Source organism: Vipera berus (assembly GCF_964194415.1).
Source record: "Vipera berus genome assembly, chromosome: 3".
In the NCBI taxonomy this organism is placed as follows: Eukaryota; Metazoa; Chordata; class Lepidosauria; order Squamata; family Viperidae; genus Vipera; species Vipera berus.
The window spans coordinates 150,819,780-150,836,594 of NC_138204.1; the positions used below are offsets into that span (position 1 = coordinate 150,819,780).

Consider the following 16,815-nt stretch of genomic DNA (forward strand, 5'->3'; position numbering starts at 1 on the left):
TACATTTTCAAAAAATTTGCTGGCAGTGCTAGAAAGGGATAAAGTGTCTTTGTAATCGCCCTGCAATGCCTGCTCAGCATTTACTTTGGTGCTGCCTTGCTTGGGCAGCAGGCAAAGAAGTGGCAGCTGTAAGGACAGGTAGTCCTCTACTTATGACCACAACTGAGCCCAAAATTGATGTTGCTAAGTGAAACATTTGTTAAGTGATTTTTTTACAACTTTTCTTGCCACAGTTGTTAAGCGAATCATTGTAGTTGTTAAGTTAGCAACACAGTTCTTAGATGAATCTGGCTTCCCCATTGACTTTGCTTGTCAAAAGTTTGCAAAAGGGGGTCACATGACCTAGGACACTGTAATCATCACAATTATGAACCAATTGCCAAGACTCTGAATTTTGATCATATGGCATGGGGTTGCTGCAACGGTCACAAGTGTGAAAAACAGGTCATAAGTCACATTTTTCATTCTCACACGACTAACATCTTGTTGCCTTCAACCCATCCAAATACAACTTTATTTGGCAAGTTGCACTGAACTGCTAGATATGTGAATCAGTGTGAAGCAACAGAAAAGTTAAGGTTGAACTATTCAAATAATTCAAGGAACCTGCAGAAGAAAGAAAAAAAAAACAGGACGAAAATTATCTTGTTTATATATTCTAGTAAACCATAACTGGCTTCATCATGGTTTGAAGAAGACTCCCTGATTGGCTTGGTTCTCGCATTGTACTAATCCCTAAAACCAAGTTTTATAAACCACAATAGCTGAGTTCACAAAACATGCTGAGCCGAAAATTTGCCAGTTTATCAGGATGTCACCTGCCTTCTCCTCTAGCATCTTATCTTACAGAATGACAACTGCATATCTCTAACCTTTTTCTGAGCAGGTCTATAAATTTGGGGGAAGAACAGGACTACAGGTGCACATTATTCCTATTTTCCATGAGCACATTTTTGGAAATAAACCCAATGAAGGAGACTGGGACTTTGCTTTGCAGCTCTGTTGGAAAATAATCTTTTTTAAAAAAAAGCTGGGAGGGGCAAGGACCAGAAGAATATTAGTATAGCAACAGATAACTTTGGAGAACCCAGTCTTAGAGGAACATATGAATCCAATTATTTATTTATTTATTTATTAATGGGACTTATATCCCGCCCTATCTCCCGAAGGACTCAGGGTGGCTAACAACAAAACATATAATAAATACAGAAATTAAGATAAAATTAAAATTAAAGGCCTCTGTACAATAAATTAAAATTAAAAATTAAAATAAATTAAAATTAGAGTTAAAAATTGTAAACATAATTAAAATCCCTGTCAGTCCAGGTCAGCCAGGTAGAAAAGGAGTGTTTTGAGGCCGCGGCGAAAGGACTGGAGATCTTGGGCCATCTGAAGCTCAGGGGGGAGCTGGTTCCACAGAGCTAGTGCTCCCACAAAGAAGGCTCTTCCCCTGGGGGTCACCAGCCGACATTGTCTAGTCGACGGTACCCTGAGGAGGCCTTCTCTGTGTGAGCGTACTGGGCGATGGGAATTCGTTCCCGGTAGCAGATGGTCCTGCAAGTATCCCGGGCCTAAGCCATGTAGGGCTTTAAAGGTAAGTACCAGCACCTTAAATCTCACCTGGAGGGCAACCGGTAACCAATGCAGCTCACGCAGGAGGGGTGTAATATGGGAGTATCGGGGTGCTCCCATCACTATCAGGAGGTAACATCTCTCCTCCTTATAATCAAAGATGGAACCTCTTGGACTAAATGAGATGTCGGTACGTAAAGCCACTCAGTCTTGGCCAGGTTGAGCCAGAGCCTGTTCTTTCCCATCCAAATCTGTACCACTTCCAGGCAACAGGACATCACATCGAGGGTATCACTGGGTTGGTTCGGGGTGGAGATGAAAAGCTGGGTATCATCAGCATATTAATGATACTTCACCCCGAAGCCACGGATGATCTCTCCCAGCGGCTTCATATAGATGTTGAACAGGAGGGGCGAGAGCACCAACCCCTGAGGCACCCCACAACTAAGGGGCCCTGTTGCCCCCCTGCCAACACCGTCTGTGAACGGCCCGAGAGGTAGGAGGAGAACCATCGCAGAATGGTGCCTCCCACTCCCAACTCCTCAAGATGACGCAGCAAGATACCACGGTCGATGGTATCAAAAGCCGCTGAGAGATCTAATAGGACCAGGACAGAGGAATAACCCCTATCTCGGACCTGTCAGAGATCATTCACCAGTGCGACCAATGCTGTCTCCGTGCTATACCCGGGCCTGAAACCCGATTGGTACGGATCCAGATACTCAGTTTTCTCCAGGACCAAAGGGAGCTGCCGTGCCACCACGCTCTCAACGACCTTCGCAAGAAAGTGAAGGTTGGAGACAGGACGAAAGTTGTTTAAAATAGCTGGATCCAATGCAGGTTTCTTAAGGAGGGTCCTTACCACCGCCTCTTTCAAGGCGGTAGGGAAGTACCCTTCACTCAGTGAGGCATTGATAAATTGATAATTATGATATTGATTGAAGTGTGTAACATTTAGCAAATATGGACAATCAATTACTAAATACTAATATATATAATTTAGATATATACTATACTATTGATTGCCCATTCAATAGTATAAAGCTTAATGGACATCTAAATTCCATGATATAAATCCAGAATAATAGTATAGTAGTGCATATTTTAGGGACACGGTGGCTCAGTGGGTTAGGACACTGAGCTTGTTGATCAGAAGGTTGGCAGTTTGGTGGGTCGAATCCTGAGTGCTGCGTAACAGAGTGAGCGCCTGTTACTCATCCCAGCTTCTGCCAACCTAGCAGTTCGAAAGCACGTAAAAATGCAAGTAGAAAAATAGGGACCACTACGGTGGGAAGGTAACAGCGTTCCGTGCGCCTTTGGCGTCTAGTCATGCCGGCCACATGACCACGGAGACGTCCTCGGACAAGTGCTAGCTCTTCGGCTTTGAAACGGAGATGAGCACCGGCCCTTAGAGTTGGAAACGACTAGCACGCATGTGCGGGGGAACCTTTACCTTTACGTTTAGTGCATATTTAATGAAGAATTGCTACAAAGCTATCACACAACTGTTTGTATTTCAAGTACAAAGATGCTGCTGCTGTTTTTCTAGCAAATATACATATCATTTAAACTTTTTCTTTTTTCATCTGTGTATACGTTCCTTTGCCAGATAGAAATCATTTGCACCTTACCAAAGTTGTGGAATGGCAATCAGGAATAGATATCTTTTGCCATCATTTCAGTGATATGTATAAAAGTGTTGACGTAGAGAAAACATTAGCCACCTATCTTTATTTTAAAACATTAAACAGTTAAAAAAAAACGTTCATTCAGAAACTGCTTCTAGCCTTGCCAGTGTTTCATAATATTTCTAAAAATGAAATCTATCTTCAAATTACAGTTGTTCCATATTCTTCTGTTTGTACTGAGTAAAAGCAGAAATAGTAGATACACTGCAAAACTAATGCTTCTGTAGAAAAATCATGATAATTTATAATGATGGATGCTGAAATTGAAAGATGAAAATTTTACAGACAACTCTCTGCTATTGGTTGCCAGGTAGGTATCATTCAGCCCATTTTGCTGCCTAAAGTATAACAAATAGTATTTCACTTCCTAAGTCAGGTTTTGAATACCTAACACAGACAACCAGGAAAAACGTCTTCATGGTGCTTAACCCAAATGTTATGCTATTGCCTAACTTGATTTGAATGTGTGCTTCCTTTTTCAAAGGTCTGTCATTCAAAGGAAACACAAAATGCATATTTGTGGAAACAAAATATTTGACTTGAATTTATTAGATAACAGTTGTTGCCATCACAGAAGGAAACTGAAGGCAAAGAAACAACTACCTCGTAATGAGAATGAATATAAGTAATTTAAAATAGTATTTCCCTGAAATCTTATTCATTGAGCTTGGTGCTCTATGAACGTAAGGTCATTTTAAACTGGGAAAAAACTGCTTTTGTCAGATGTGTGTTGTGGATTTTGCCCTAAGTTAGGATATTACAGTACAAGTTTTCCGCTACTTCAGCCAACGAGGGCTTTTGTATAGCTATACTTTATACTGTTTTTATTGTTTGCGGGTGGGGAGAACTTCAGTTTAGTTAAGGCACCGGGCTAGAAAGCAGGAGACTGTGAGTTCTAGTCCTGCTTTAGCCATGAAAGCTGGCTAAGTGACCATGGACCACTCATTCTCAACCCAGCTCACCCCACAGGGTTGTTGTTGTGGGGAAAATAAAAGGAAGGTGTATTGTATATGTTTGCTGCCTTGAGTTATCTGTGAAAATAATAAAGGTGGGATAAAAAAATAGATAAATAAATCAATTTGGCCATTCTATTTTACATACTATCTTACACCCATACATTTTACATTCTCCATAGGATACTTCGAGATGCTGCCTTCTACAACTATTCATTTCCCTTAGTGGCTTTGGAACATTGGGAACTTGGGATTAACCATGTGAGTCCTTAGTTCTGAGACCAAAGTTGGCAAACAAGCAGCAGTTAGGTTTCTGGAAAGATGTGTATTGCTAGTAAGGTAATATAACAGGATCTTGAAAGCCTGTCAAAGCAATTCTCTTGCTTAGGAAATACCCAGCATAAAATTAAGCCAGAGTTACTCTGTGTCTGTTTCTCACACTTTCCCCTCCCCTTGCTATGGTGTTCCTTGCCCAAAGTCCTCTTTCCTCTTCCACTTTCCCAGGGTCAGTTAGCCATGCCCTCACTGCCTGTGACCTATTATTCAGGCTATTACTGAAAGTAAGGTATCTTCTCTGGAAGATTGCTAAAATTCTGTCTGATAAGAGGAAAGGGGCAGAGGAAAAGAAGGCAGACCCAGGGTGAAGCATGAGTGCTGGGTGAATTTTCTCCAGTTTTACAATCGTTCTTTGCCCCACCAACCTATCAGTTGGGTTATTTTTGGAGATAGAGTGACTGGTTTTCCAGAAGACCAGTAGACCCCTGTTTACAAAACAGTTCAAGTGTTAATTATTTTATGGAACAGTTTTGCTGTGACAACTTCTCCCACAGACAACTTGAAAGGTGGCTGTAGTTTCCATCCCAGCCACCTAACTCCACTGTTTCTCAACATGCTGGCTGGAGAATCCTGGGAGTTGAAGACCACACGTCTTGTCCAGCTTGAGAAACAATGACTTAATCATTCTGCTCAGACCTGCCCCTGACTTCAATTGCTGATTTATTTATTTATTTTTCCTGTCAGCTTGTGATGTTGGGTGAGAAAGCAATTGCAGCTTGGGAACTTTGCCCCTCATTTCCCTTGAATTGTCCTGCAGTGAACGTCTAAAAGAGAACAATTCACAAGCCTTGTTGGCAAGTAAAATTGATGCTTGGAGTAGTGCAGATTATGCTGGGATATTATTATTATTATTATTCTGGCTGATTCAAGGACTGGAGAAACGTACATTAGCAAGAGTGGTGAGACAGAGTCGTAAAATGTGCAAGTAATTCTTTCCTTAGTGCAGATTCAAGAGGGAAGCTTGAGACATTGAAAAGCTTTTGTCCTGGGCTTAGACCAGGGGTGTCAAACTCAATTTCATTGAGGGCCGCATCAGCATTGCGGTTGCCCTCAGGGGGCCAGGTAGGTATGGCCAGGATGGGCGTGGCCTACTAGGTGGGCATGGCTAGAGTGCTTATGGCCTACTGGGTGGGCGTGGCCAGCTCTACATCATACGCATCAAGGGTGCCTATGGGGGCCTGGGCAGGAGTGGGACAGATCTGAGGGTCTCTGGCAGAAGGAGGGTCTCTGGGCCAGGGCGAAGGCAGTGGGTGGGGGCTGTCCCCTCACTGTTTCCAGGATGGCTTTGTGGGCCACATGAAACCACTTTGTGGGCTGGATCCGGCCCCCGGGCCTTGTGTTTGACATGTCTGGCTTAGAGGATAGGACAGCAAGGAAATACCATCTTAATTTAGTTATATATTTACTTTATTCCACAGAGGCTGTTTTGTTGTGCTTAAATCCGTGTCTCTTATTTGTTGCCTTCGGCTTCTCCATGACCTGTCATTTGCTGTCTTTTTTTTTCTGAGATCCCTTGTTAATGGTATTGTAACAAGAGAGCTTTGGGAGATAAATGGCTTTGTTTGGGAGAGCTGTGCATTTATTTCCTATCACAACAAATATGATCTGACAGTAAACATCTGCTTTCCATTGACTGCTATAAAATTTTGCATTATATAACCTCATTGTCTGGGGAAGACAAATCTCTGTCTCTGGGTACGTACTTCACCAAACTCTTTATTATTAATAACAACACAATGCTGTCTTGTGTGATAGCTTTTTACTATTCCATTGTTTTAGTATGGGCTTGTTTTATTTTTATATTCCATAGCAAAAAGGAGAAACACTGCCCAAAGATGTTTGCTTTCCTATATCCACTTATTTCATTTTCTTTCTGCTGCTCCTAACAAATCCTCAAAGTCTTGTTTGCGATGGCGAGGGAGGTATTTAATGAACAGAAATGAATATTTTATGATAGGAGTAATGTGCACTCTCTTGCTAGAGTAGGGGTAGCAAGACATCCACTGAAAATCTAAAATAGGAATGATGAAAGAAAGAGTAAGAGAAAAAGCACATTAAATCTATCATTTGTAGAAATACGATTCTGAAATCACAGTGTCAATAGCATTTGTTACCTTGCATCCATTACTTATTACTGGCATTTAAATAAGGATTGCTCCAGGTGACTTACTGGTAGACAGTTATGTTGTCTACTATATATTAACATTAAAGAGAAACTGAATGTCCCTGAGAATTTATTTTGAAGTTGCTTCTGTAATAAAACAGTAAAACAGTAAGATATTACTATTTATCATTATTTGTTGGAGAGAAGTATTTTGATGAGGCACTTTTATTAGTTGCAGAGCTAGAATTTCTGAAACAGCAAGAATTTACACAGTAGCTATTCTTGTGAGAGTCAAAGAGGTTAATGGCATGTATATGTGGGTAGGGGTTGAGGCAGTTTTAGCATATCCTGTTCCCTTTTGAAGTATATGGTGGCAGATAGCAGCAGGGTTTCTACCACAATAGTATCTTGTAATCTTTGTCCCATTTCCTTCTCTGGTTTGGTTTTTTTTTTTGGTGTCTGTGTATGTATAGGTATGTTTTTATTGTTACATCAAATTATATATATATATATATATATATATATATATATATATATATATATATATATATATATATATATATGTGTGTGTGTGTGTGTGTGTGTGTGTGTGTGTGTGTGTATGTGTATGTATGTGTGTATATATATATATATATATATATATATATATATATATATATATATATATATATATATATATATATATATATATATATATAATTTAAAAGGGCAGAATCCTTTGTATGAACATATGCTTCTTCTCAAGATGGGCAGTATAGAAATTTGATACATAAAATAAATAAAATTCCTGATTCTCAGATGTCAGAACGGTATGTCTTAGAATAGTGTTTCAATTTAGGATAATCACAGATGTTATATTACTGCTGTGATGGAAAGCAGAATAGAATCCAAATGATTAATATCAGTGGGAGATGCTAACAGGGCCCTTTCTGTCTGATAATAAATCCATTTTGTCTAGGGATGCATTTGCTTTGCTTTGGGAGGGAGCTGAGTGCTGGAATGATTAGAATATTGCACAGGGGAATAATCTGAGTATATTCAGCAAGTGATGTTTTAGTTATTATGATCATTATCATGTGACAGTTCTGGTCATTTGAATCTTCCATACTGGCACACAGTCAATCATCATCTTAGAGGTGTTACTGTCGCCAGTAAAAAAAACAAACCCAAAGCAAATTATATTGAATATTGAAAAACATGGCTTGTCTTTGAAAGCCTTCATAAGAGATTGTACATAGCTAGACTTGAAATAGTTGTCTTAATATTATTTAAATGTGAATGACCTAGAGATTTGTTTGCAGCTCCATACACATTTTAAGATATATAATTCCTTCAGATATCATGGTCTTTCTGCTTTTTGATTACAGGTTGATATTGAATGGTTAAACCCTCTTCCAGTGTTCCCAAATCCTCAGTGGCACATGTTTTATTAAAGCAAACTAATGAAAAAAATTATTGACTTAATTATCCCTATACTTTGCAATCAGTGTCCATAATACATAAACATGATAATGTGGCATGATTATATAATAATGTGTCATGAAAATACCTAAATTGGATCCTCCCCTCTCTCCCTCTCCCCTTCTGGATTATAGATCAAACTCCTTTTGGCTTAATATAGATAGCAGCATCTAGCTGACTGAATAATCTTTAAAAAGCAAAACCTGGTTAGTTTTTGGATAATCATAAAAAAAAACCCAATCAAGGCAGGGGACTAGATGTAAAATTCAAATATTTTGATATTTTTGCTAAGAAAACAATATGAATAAATCCATGTGGTAGGGGTGAGTTTGAGAAAGAGAAACTTTTTTTAAAAATTTTTTATTTACAGAGATTTTGAGAGTATTTACTAATAATTGTATTCAGACTATTTTCTTTTTTAAATTCACCTCAATCACTAGTGTTGCAATTTCTCAATGAGTGAGGGGGGGGGAATCTTGACTGAGCTATTTTTAGAAATGAATGATTATAATCCACATTTTCTTTTTAACATCTTGTTATTGTGTTCTTCATTCCAGATAGCCAGCTTGGTGTCTGCGGACCAATTTCAATTGTACCAGAAGTTGAAATTTGAAAGAGGTGAAATTTTTACTTTAAGACTGCATTGCTAAATTCACAAAATAGCAAAGAAGTTGTAGGAAAAGTTACTACTTGACTGATTGTACAGTCTTACTAATGTCTACTCAAAAATAAGTCTCATTTAGTTCAATGACACTTAACCTTGGGTAAATAGTTATAGAATTGTAGCTTAAACTAATATATATAATATAATATAATATATAATATAATATATAATATATATAATATAATATAACCCTAATCCGAAGAGAGACACCCACAAAAACCCAAGACAGAGAACAAGAAAATGGCAAAGCCCTCCTCCCATACTTAAAAGGGACCACAGACAGAATCAGCAAGGTCCTCCAAAAACACAACATCAAAACAGCATTCTACACAGACAGAAAAATATCCACCATCCTAAGAAACCCCAAGGACATAATTGGGTTAGAAAACCAAGGAGTATACGAAATCCCATGCACCACCTGCCCCACCACATACATCGGACAGACCAACAGAAGAATAAGTGCACGCATTGAAGAGCACAAAAACTCACTCAAAAAGGGAGAACAAACTTCATCCCTGGTCCAACACTTTGAAGCCACGGGACATGAAATTGATTTTAAAAAAACCAAAACTATCGCCAAAATTGAACATTTTAACAACAGAATAATCAGAGAAGCCATTGAGATAGAAAAACGCCCCCACAGCATGAACAAACGAGATGATACCTCTCGCCTACCAGCCATTTGGAAACCCACCTTGATTGACAGACGAGGCCCAACCACCAAGAATGATACCAGACCCAAACTCATGATAACATCACATGACATCACCACCACACAACCATTCAAAAAGCAAATCCGAACCCACAATGACAACGAGGCACAACCACAAAACAGAAACCTAACTACAGCTGCAACATCAGCCACTTTAAACTCCTCCAAACCACACAATAAGCAAACTGACACCCACTATAAAAACATGGCATCACCACAAACACAAAGCCGAACAAAAGCAGCACAACTCACCAGCTCAGGTCTGGAGCTGGCAGCTGAGACCAGCCCATCCACTCAAAACACACCCCCACCCAATCAGAACACACCCACCATTCAAAACACACTCCCACCCAATCAGAACACACTTGGTCCCCCACCCAATCAGAGCACACCTCCACCCACAGAACACACCCCCTCTGGCAGTTTAAAAAAGAGGAACAAACAGCCACATGCTTCTCCCAGAAGAAGGAAGCTAAAGCCACCAGCCTGATGATGACGGATGGGATTCCGTCGAAATGTTGCGCCTACACCTTTAGTTCTACACGGGAAAAAACCCGAATAACCAAAGATCCACATAAATTGCTAGCAGAGAAAATTAGAGAAGAGAGGGGAGAAAAAGAGAAAAAAAAGTCAGCTGATCCCCCGAGCTCAGAGTGTCTGAGCTTAACATAGTCCAGATCTCAGTCCTAAACCAAAAAGTCTATAACTTTACTGGTATAGATTTAAAATTATACAGATTTTTAAAAATAATTTCTAATATAATTTATGTACTCTACTGGTATAGATTTATAATTATAAAGTTTTACAATCCTTAATGAACCCACAGGACTCATTCTGAGAACAGGTTTTTAGTGCACACAGTTTGCAGGTGGAAGGTGGTTGCCACTTACCTTCTGGTCAGAAACCACACTTCCTACTTACATGTGTGTGGCATTTTTTGCCATAGAAAAAAATTAACCCTTGCTGTCCGTTCTTCATGGTGTTCTTTCATTGTCCATTGGAGTTGGGAGGCAATAAATTTAAATAAATTAATAACAATAAGCCATTCGAAAGATTAAGGCATAAACTGGCAGAGGTGGCCCCAGTGGTCACCAGCATACCAGATGCCATACCAAAATGCCTTGGATGACACTTGACAAAATCTACACCTTGACAAAATTACAAAAGGCCATACTGCTTGAATCCGTGCATGTACTACGCCAGTTCATTACGCTCTTGGGAAGATGAAGGCCAACACTGGCTAAAAAAACTGGTAGCGGTGACTTCATGTTGTTGTGTTTATAATAATAACCTTATACTGTAAATGTTTAAAAATCAGAAAATTGCATTCCTTCCTTCCTTTATGAAATTGGGCTAGAAGTAGAATTTCCTGTTGCAGGTTTTACCAGGCTAGAATAACTATGATGCTCTAGTTCTTGTAAAATGTAAAATGAATTATATGATTAAGTTTTTTTGAGGATGCTTGCAGGATTCAGACAACAGGCAGGTGGATTCTGATGTAATGAAAGAACAATCCCTTTTGCATAATGATTGGTTCCCTGTAGGTGCTGGATGTTCATTTACTTTTCAGAAGCGATCTCACATTTCCTAACACACCGTACAATAAAGAAACTCATGCTAGGGAAATCATACATTTTTCATCTTGTACTGAGAGTATGCTGGTATATGATATAAACCATATCATATCCTATGTTTATAACTTTGCTTTCTCTTCTGATTGTATAAATCTTTCACCTTTTTCTTAACTTACGTTTTGATCTGTAACATTCTCAGAAGTACATTTGGATCCATTGAGGACCTGGTGTCCCTCTGCTAATTGTCAGACTGTGTGCCAAATTGAACCAAGTGACTCTGGATTACCAGTGTCTATAAAATGTCAGAAGTGTTACTTGACATTCTGTTCATCATGCAAAGAGCCTTGGCATGTGGAGGGATCATGCTTGGAAAGCCATTTCCTGGGGCTTGCAAGTGAGCAAGGGTAAGAAAAGAAATCTGTCTAGCTGTTGCAAAATCTTTATATCATTCAAGTTGCTATAAACACTATATTTCTTCATCTAGAAAAAAACATTTTTGACACTGGTTAAATAACATAATTAATTGTTTGATAGCTGAAAGGAAGACATTCTGGACTTTGACTGAGGCACCTCAGGTATTTGATGTGCTGCTTCAGCATTCTTGATTCTAGAAGGCCAGTTCCATGCGTACCTTCAGCTAGACTGGCTTTTTGTCAGCCCAAATGGCAGATTTGGGGGTCAGGACTAGCTAGACAATATGGCAATTTCTCGGTGGGCAAGTGCAATGGAAGCTGTTGCCTGGGTATAACTTCAGCAGAGTAAATAAAGGGAATTATTGAAGGGCTGTTTTGTACATTATGAAGAAGCATGGAATGAGAGATGCATTTTACTTTCATATCAACTTGCTAAGGCAGAATACTAAAGCAGAAATAAGATGAACTTACTTGCTCATTTTCCCAATGGAAAAAAATATTTGAATGCCAACATTGTCCAACCATTAAACACAACAGCAGAGCACATGGGTGACCGTCTGTTATTTTTGCATGTGTTTGAAAGGTTGCAGTAAATAATTGTTGCATAAGGGAAGTACTTTTCTCCAGCTGAAGCACATTTACATGGGTCAATATTCTTGTAGGCAACTGAAGTCTGGATGATTAGAGAAATAGCCATGGTACCCTTAAGACTGTTTCTGAGTTTTCCCTCCCTTTCCCCCCCTAGAACACTTATTAAAAGCAACTCAGAAGCTCCAATTAAGCAATGTCCAGTTTGTCGGATCCATATTGAGCGGAATGAAGGCTGTGCTCAAATGATGTGTAAAAATTGCAAGCACACATTTTGCTGGTACTGCCTACAAAATCTGGATGTAAGTAGTCTCTGGCAAAAAGGTTTTTCTCTATAGTTGTTTAACACTTCCAGCTAGGAAGACTTATGCATAAAACGATTAACACTCCATGATTGCACCTCATGGTTTTGCTTCTGTTTCAAGTTCTGCATCCAAATCCTATGGTAGCAGATCTCTGACATATGACACTTGATGAGGTTAAATGGAGTTTTGCAAATGATACATCTTCCTTTTTGTTCAGCTTTACTAGATCTTGCTCCTCATTTACCAGTGATTTTTCCCCCTGCTTCTGCTGCATGCTTTATAAAGCCTAACTTTATAAAACATGCAGTAAGTAATTGCTTCACAGAAGGTTAATTAGTGTCAAAGTGTGGGTGACACTAATTTCTGTGAAATTCCAAGTTTATAAAATAGAGCTGGAGGAAGCCTAAAGCCTCCTGTTACCACTTTGTTATCCAAGAAGGTTGAACCTATTCATGACAGGGTACTATTTTGCCTTTCAGAATGACATCTTCTTAAGGCATTATGACAAAGGTCCCTGTCGAAATAAACTGGGCCATTCACGAGCCTCAGTTATTTGGAACAGAACACAGGTATGTCAATAACGTGGATTTGTGTTTATTATAAGGCAGTTTGGTTTAGAATAGAATAGACTTAAAGGGCTAATCAGCCTTCCCCCTTGTTAAGATGGTGCTTTCTAGTGGTTTTAAAGCACCAGGCCGGAAATTGGGAGACTGTGAGTTCTAGTCCCACCTTAGGGATGAAAACTGGCTGATTGACTTTGGGCCAGTCACTCTCTCTTAGCCCAATTCACTTCACAAGATTGTGGGGAAAATAGGCGGACGAAGGAGTATTAGATATCTTTACTACCTTGAGTTATTTATAAAAATAATAAAGGCAGGATAAAAATAATCTAAAAATAAGCTTTGATGGTGTATAGCTTCATACATATAAGGTTGTCCTTCTTATTTCTTCTTTTCAACTTCCAGGTTGTTGGCATCCTAGTAGGCCTGGGAATTGCCGCTTTGGTAACATCCCCATTACTGCTCTTAGCTTCGCCATGCATCATTTGTTGTGTCTGCAAATCCTGCCAAAGCAAGAAAAAGAAACATGGCCCACCACCAACATAAAAATTTCTGCCTATTTTGGATGTGAATGTGTTTATCATGTTTGTCAGCGAGAAGACTAATGGTTGATGTCTTTCATTGTGCTTTACCAACCAATTCTCCTTTGTTTTGCCAACTTCTGTAAAAAGTGCCTACTGGTTCACAGATTGCCACTTTATTTACAAGCTGCAGTTCAGTGGGGATGGGGGTGGGAGGGCTATTTGTTGTGATTTGGGTTAACTCTAGTTTTTGTTTTTCATTTTTTTTAATTGAGCCGGACTTGTAAGATATTTTAAAGTCTTTCAAAATGACTGCTTTGTTGAAATAAGCAGATGAAACCGCAATTGTGCACCAGATTCTGAATGACTATTGATTTTCAGAGCACCTTGATACTGTATTTCCTGAAGTTATACAGTTGAGTAAGAAAATAAAATGTGTAAATCAGCACTTTTTAAAGAAAATGTTGGTTACTTTAAATTTTACATTTCTAGTGCAGACTTAGTGACGGTTAAAAAAAACAATTCACTTTTTAATATTTTTTTAAAAAATCTATAGCTGAAAAGGGGGAAATGAGAAAACTCAAGTATCGAACATAACTGATAGATCATCTTGCCAATCTACACTTTCTTCAAAGACAAGTCAGGTGAAATAAATTTTTAAAAATATATTCTACCTTACTACGGCAGCAAAACCAATAATACAAGTCTGCCCTTACATAGTAAGCATAAAATGCTGAACAGATCACCCTATTTGTATCACCCTGGCCCAGGGGTAGGCAACCTTGGCTCTTTTATGACTTTTGGACTTCACTCCCAGAATTCCTGAGCCAGCCATGCTGAGGGGAAAGATAGATTTCCAAGCTGAGCCATGCTGGCTCAGGAATTCTGGGAGCTGAAGTCCATGAGTCATAAAAGAGCCAAGGTTGCCTACCCCTGCCCTGGCCTATACATTAACTATTTCCAAGCAGTTGATAAATCCTGAGTGCTAGCTTTGGTCTAGAAGTCGGATGTACAGCATAACTGGCCTGAATATGACATAACTGGGCCTTTATTTAATTTTCTCTAGATTTCATTATTACTATCTTATTCCTCATGGTTGAAGTTTAGCAGGAGAGTGAAAATGATATTGAGACATAAGGAGTTTGGTCATCAGTGGGAACAACCAAACTTGCCAAATGGTTTGCTTTTGTAGATATACTGTTCAGTAAACAATAGAAAATACTTAAAAAACCAAGAACATGATCCTAATAAATATTGTTGCAATGAATAGCAGCCATTTTGTTGAGCTAGGGAGCTGTGAAAATAATACAGTGTTATCTAAACAAATGTTTGTAAATTGTGGACTACCTGTATATCTACAACAAAATTGTGAAGATAACACGTGGTGGCAACCTCAAAACAAGTTCCATGTGAAAGCATAGTTAATAAATTTAGTTTTCAGATTAAATAACTACTTGCCTATGTTGGAGTATCTATTATCTCAAAACAGATCCTCAGCTAGGGTGAAATCAAAAGAAGAAATACCTTGAAAATATTGGAAAAGAACAAAGGATGATGAAGAATATATAGTGCTGCAATCTTGGTTACAAGAAAATCATTCTCTGTTCTGATCATGTCTTCTTCCACACCACCCCATTCTATAATAAAAGGCGACATTACATAAACAAGACACTCCACTGTTTCCTGAACAATTAAATTTATGTATTCTATGGTATATAGACTAATACACCAAAGAAAGCCATGTCATAATGCTCAAAATGTAGTCTAATGTGATAAAATTGTCTGGACTTCTACAAGTAAATGCTTTTAATAAGCTTAAATTATTGGATCATTTGCTGTATAAATAAATTGCCATATTATCAAGGAATGTTTTAGTTAACAGAATACTTTGTGATTATATTATCTTACACATTCTTTATGAAACAGCAATATTCTATCTATCTAGCATGATGGCTAGGGAATTCTGGGAGTTGATATCCATGTATCTTAAAGTTGCTGAGGTTGAGAAACACTGAACTAGGACTACCTGATTTATATGCATCTAATTTTCTGTTATCTAGCTTGATAGTAAAATATAAGCCTTAGGAATCTTGGCCGGTGTAAAAATTTAATAAGTAATAATTAAGACTTGAATCTTTAGTACAGTATCTGAATGAAAAGGGAGAGGGCGTAGGAACCACAATGAAGGACCAGTTCTCCTACTGTAAATTTCACTATTTTCTCCCCCCAAAAATCTCTTCACATCCCCAGTTCTTTTTAGAGTTAAAACTGATGAAATTTATAGGAAATTTATAAGACAGAATGTTTACCAGAAAATGGTAGCCCGTCAGATTAAGGATGTATATTTCTTTTTTTCTTTTTGTGAAACTTGTTTTAATGTGAATAAATAAAACTTACTTTGACAAAAAAACTGTTGACTTGCTACAGGAAAGGGTTTTTTTAATGTTTTAAAGTCTATTGCTATTTTCAGTAGACATCTCAATAATTTTTCTATACGTTCAGCATTAAGTGGAAAAGAGCAGGAAATAATGGGCAAAAGTGTGTGCTTTCATTTCTACCATGCATTCCGTCGGGTGAATGGCAAGGGGATATTATAGAATATATATTTAGGTTTAGGAAAAAAAATAGACATCCTGTGTGGTTCACAGAAGTTATCATGCTAATCAAGGATTTCAACAAGAAGATACCATAATTATTTGATGTTTGTTTAAGCTAGTACAATTTTATTACTCTCTTAGTGTAATGAAGGTACAAGGCTATAATTTTTTTTAATTCATTAATTTTCATTAGAAAATTAGAAATGTGTGGGAAGAAAGTGCAAATGTTCTTTCTAAGTTACTTAATGATTCAGCATTAGGAGCTTTTAAAAATAGAAATGTTCATCAGTCTGCGTTTTCTTTCTTTTCCCCTGCACTATGTGCAAAATCAAAAGTTCAGTATATTTAATTTTGTTACTAGAAGACATTTCAGTACGGTCACATATAAGTATTGCCAAGAGAGCAATACAGAAAAGATGGAAAGTAACATTTGTCTTGTGGATTTAACAGCATATGTCAATACTTCAAAAAGCATTGAGACCCAACTCTATAACATCTACTCAAGTCAACCACCAAAGGAACCTATTTATGGTTTCTTGACTGAGTAATTCATCTCCATTGGTGGAAAGGAAGACAGATCTCTGAGGTGCTTTAGGTACAGAGAGTCCTTAACTTAAGACCTTTGTTGTGTTCAAATTTTGTTGTTGTTGTTGTTAGTTGCAAAGTCATGTCTGACCCATCGCGACCCCATGGACAACGTTCCTCCAAGCCTTCCTGTCCTTGACTATCTTCTGGAGTCCATTTAAGCTCACGCCTACTGCTTCAGT

General features: G+C 38.3%; 1 protein-coding gene across 1 annotated transcript in view; it reads left to right on the top strand.

Moving 5' to 3' along the window:
- The window catches only part of RNF144B (ring finger protein 144B), a 58,680-nt gene extending 42,373 nt beyond the window's left edge, over positions 1-16,307 (top strand). Inside the window, exons 4-8 of the mRNA XM_081322987.1 lie at positions 8,672-8,732; positions 11,264-11,468; positions 12,223-12,367; positions 12,850-12,939; positions 13,336-16,307. Coding sequence (XP_081179113.1) covers positions 8,672-8,732; positions 11,264-11,468; positions 12,223-12,367; positions 12,850-12,939; positions 13,336-13,476 — 642 coding nt within the window. The 3' untranslated portion in view covers positions 13,477-16,307. The remainder of the gene's footprint in view (positions 1-8,671; positions 8,733-11,263; positions 11,469-12,222; positions 12,368-12,849; positions 12,940-13,335) is intronic.
- Positions 16,308-16,815: the final 508 nt, after the last annotated feature.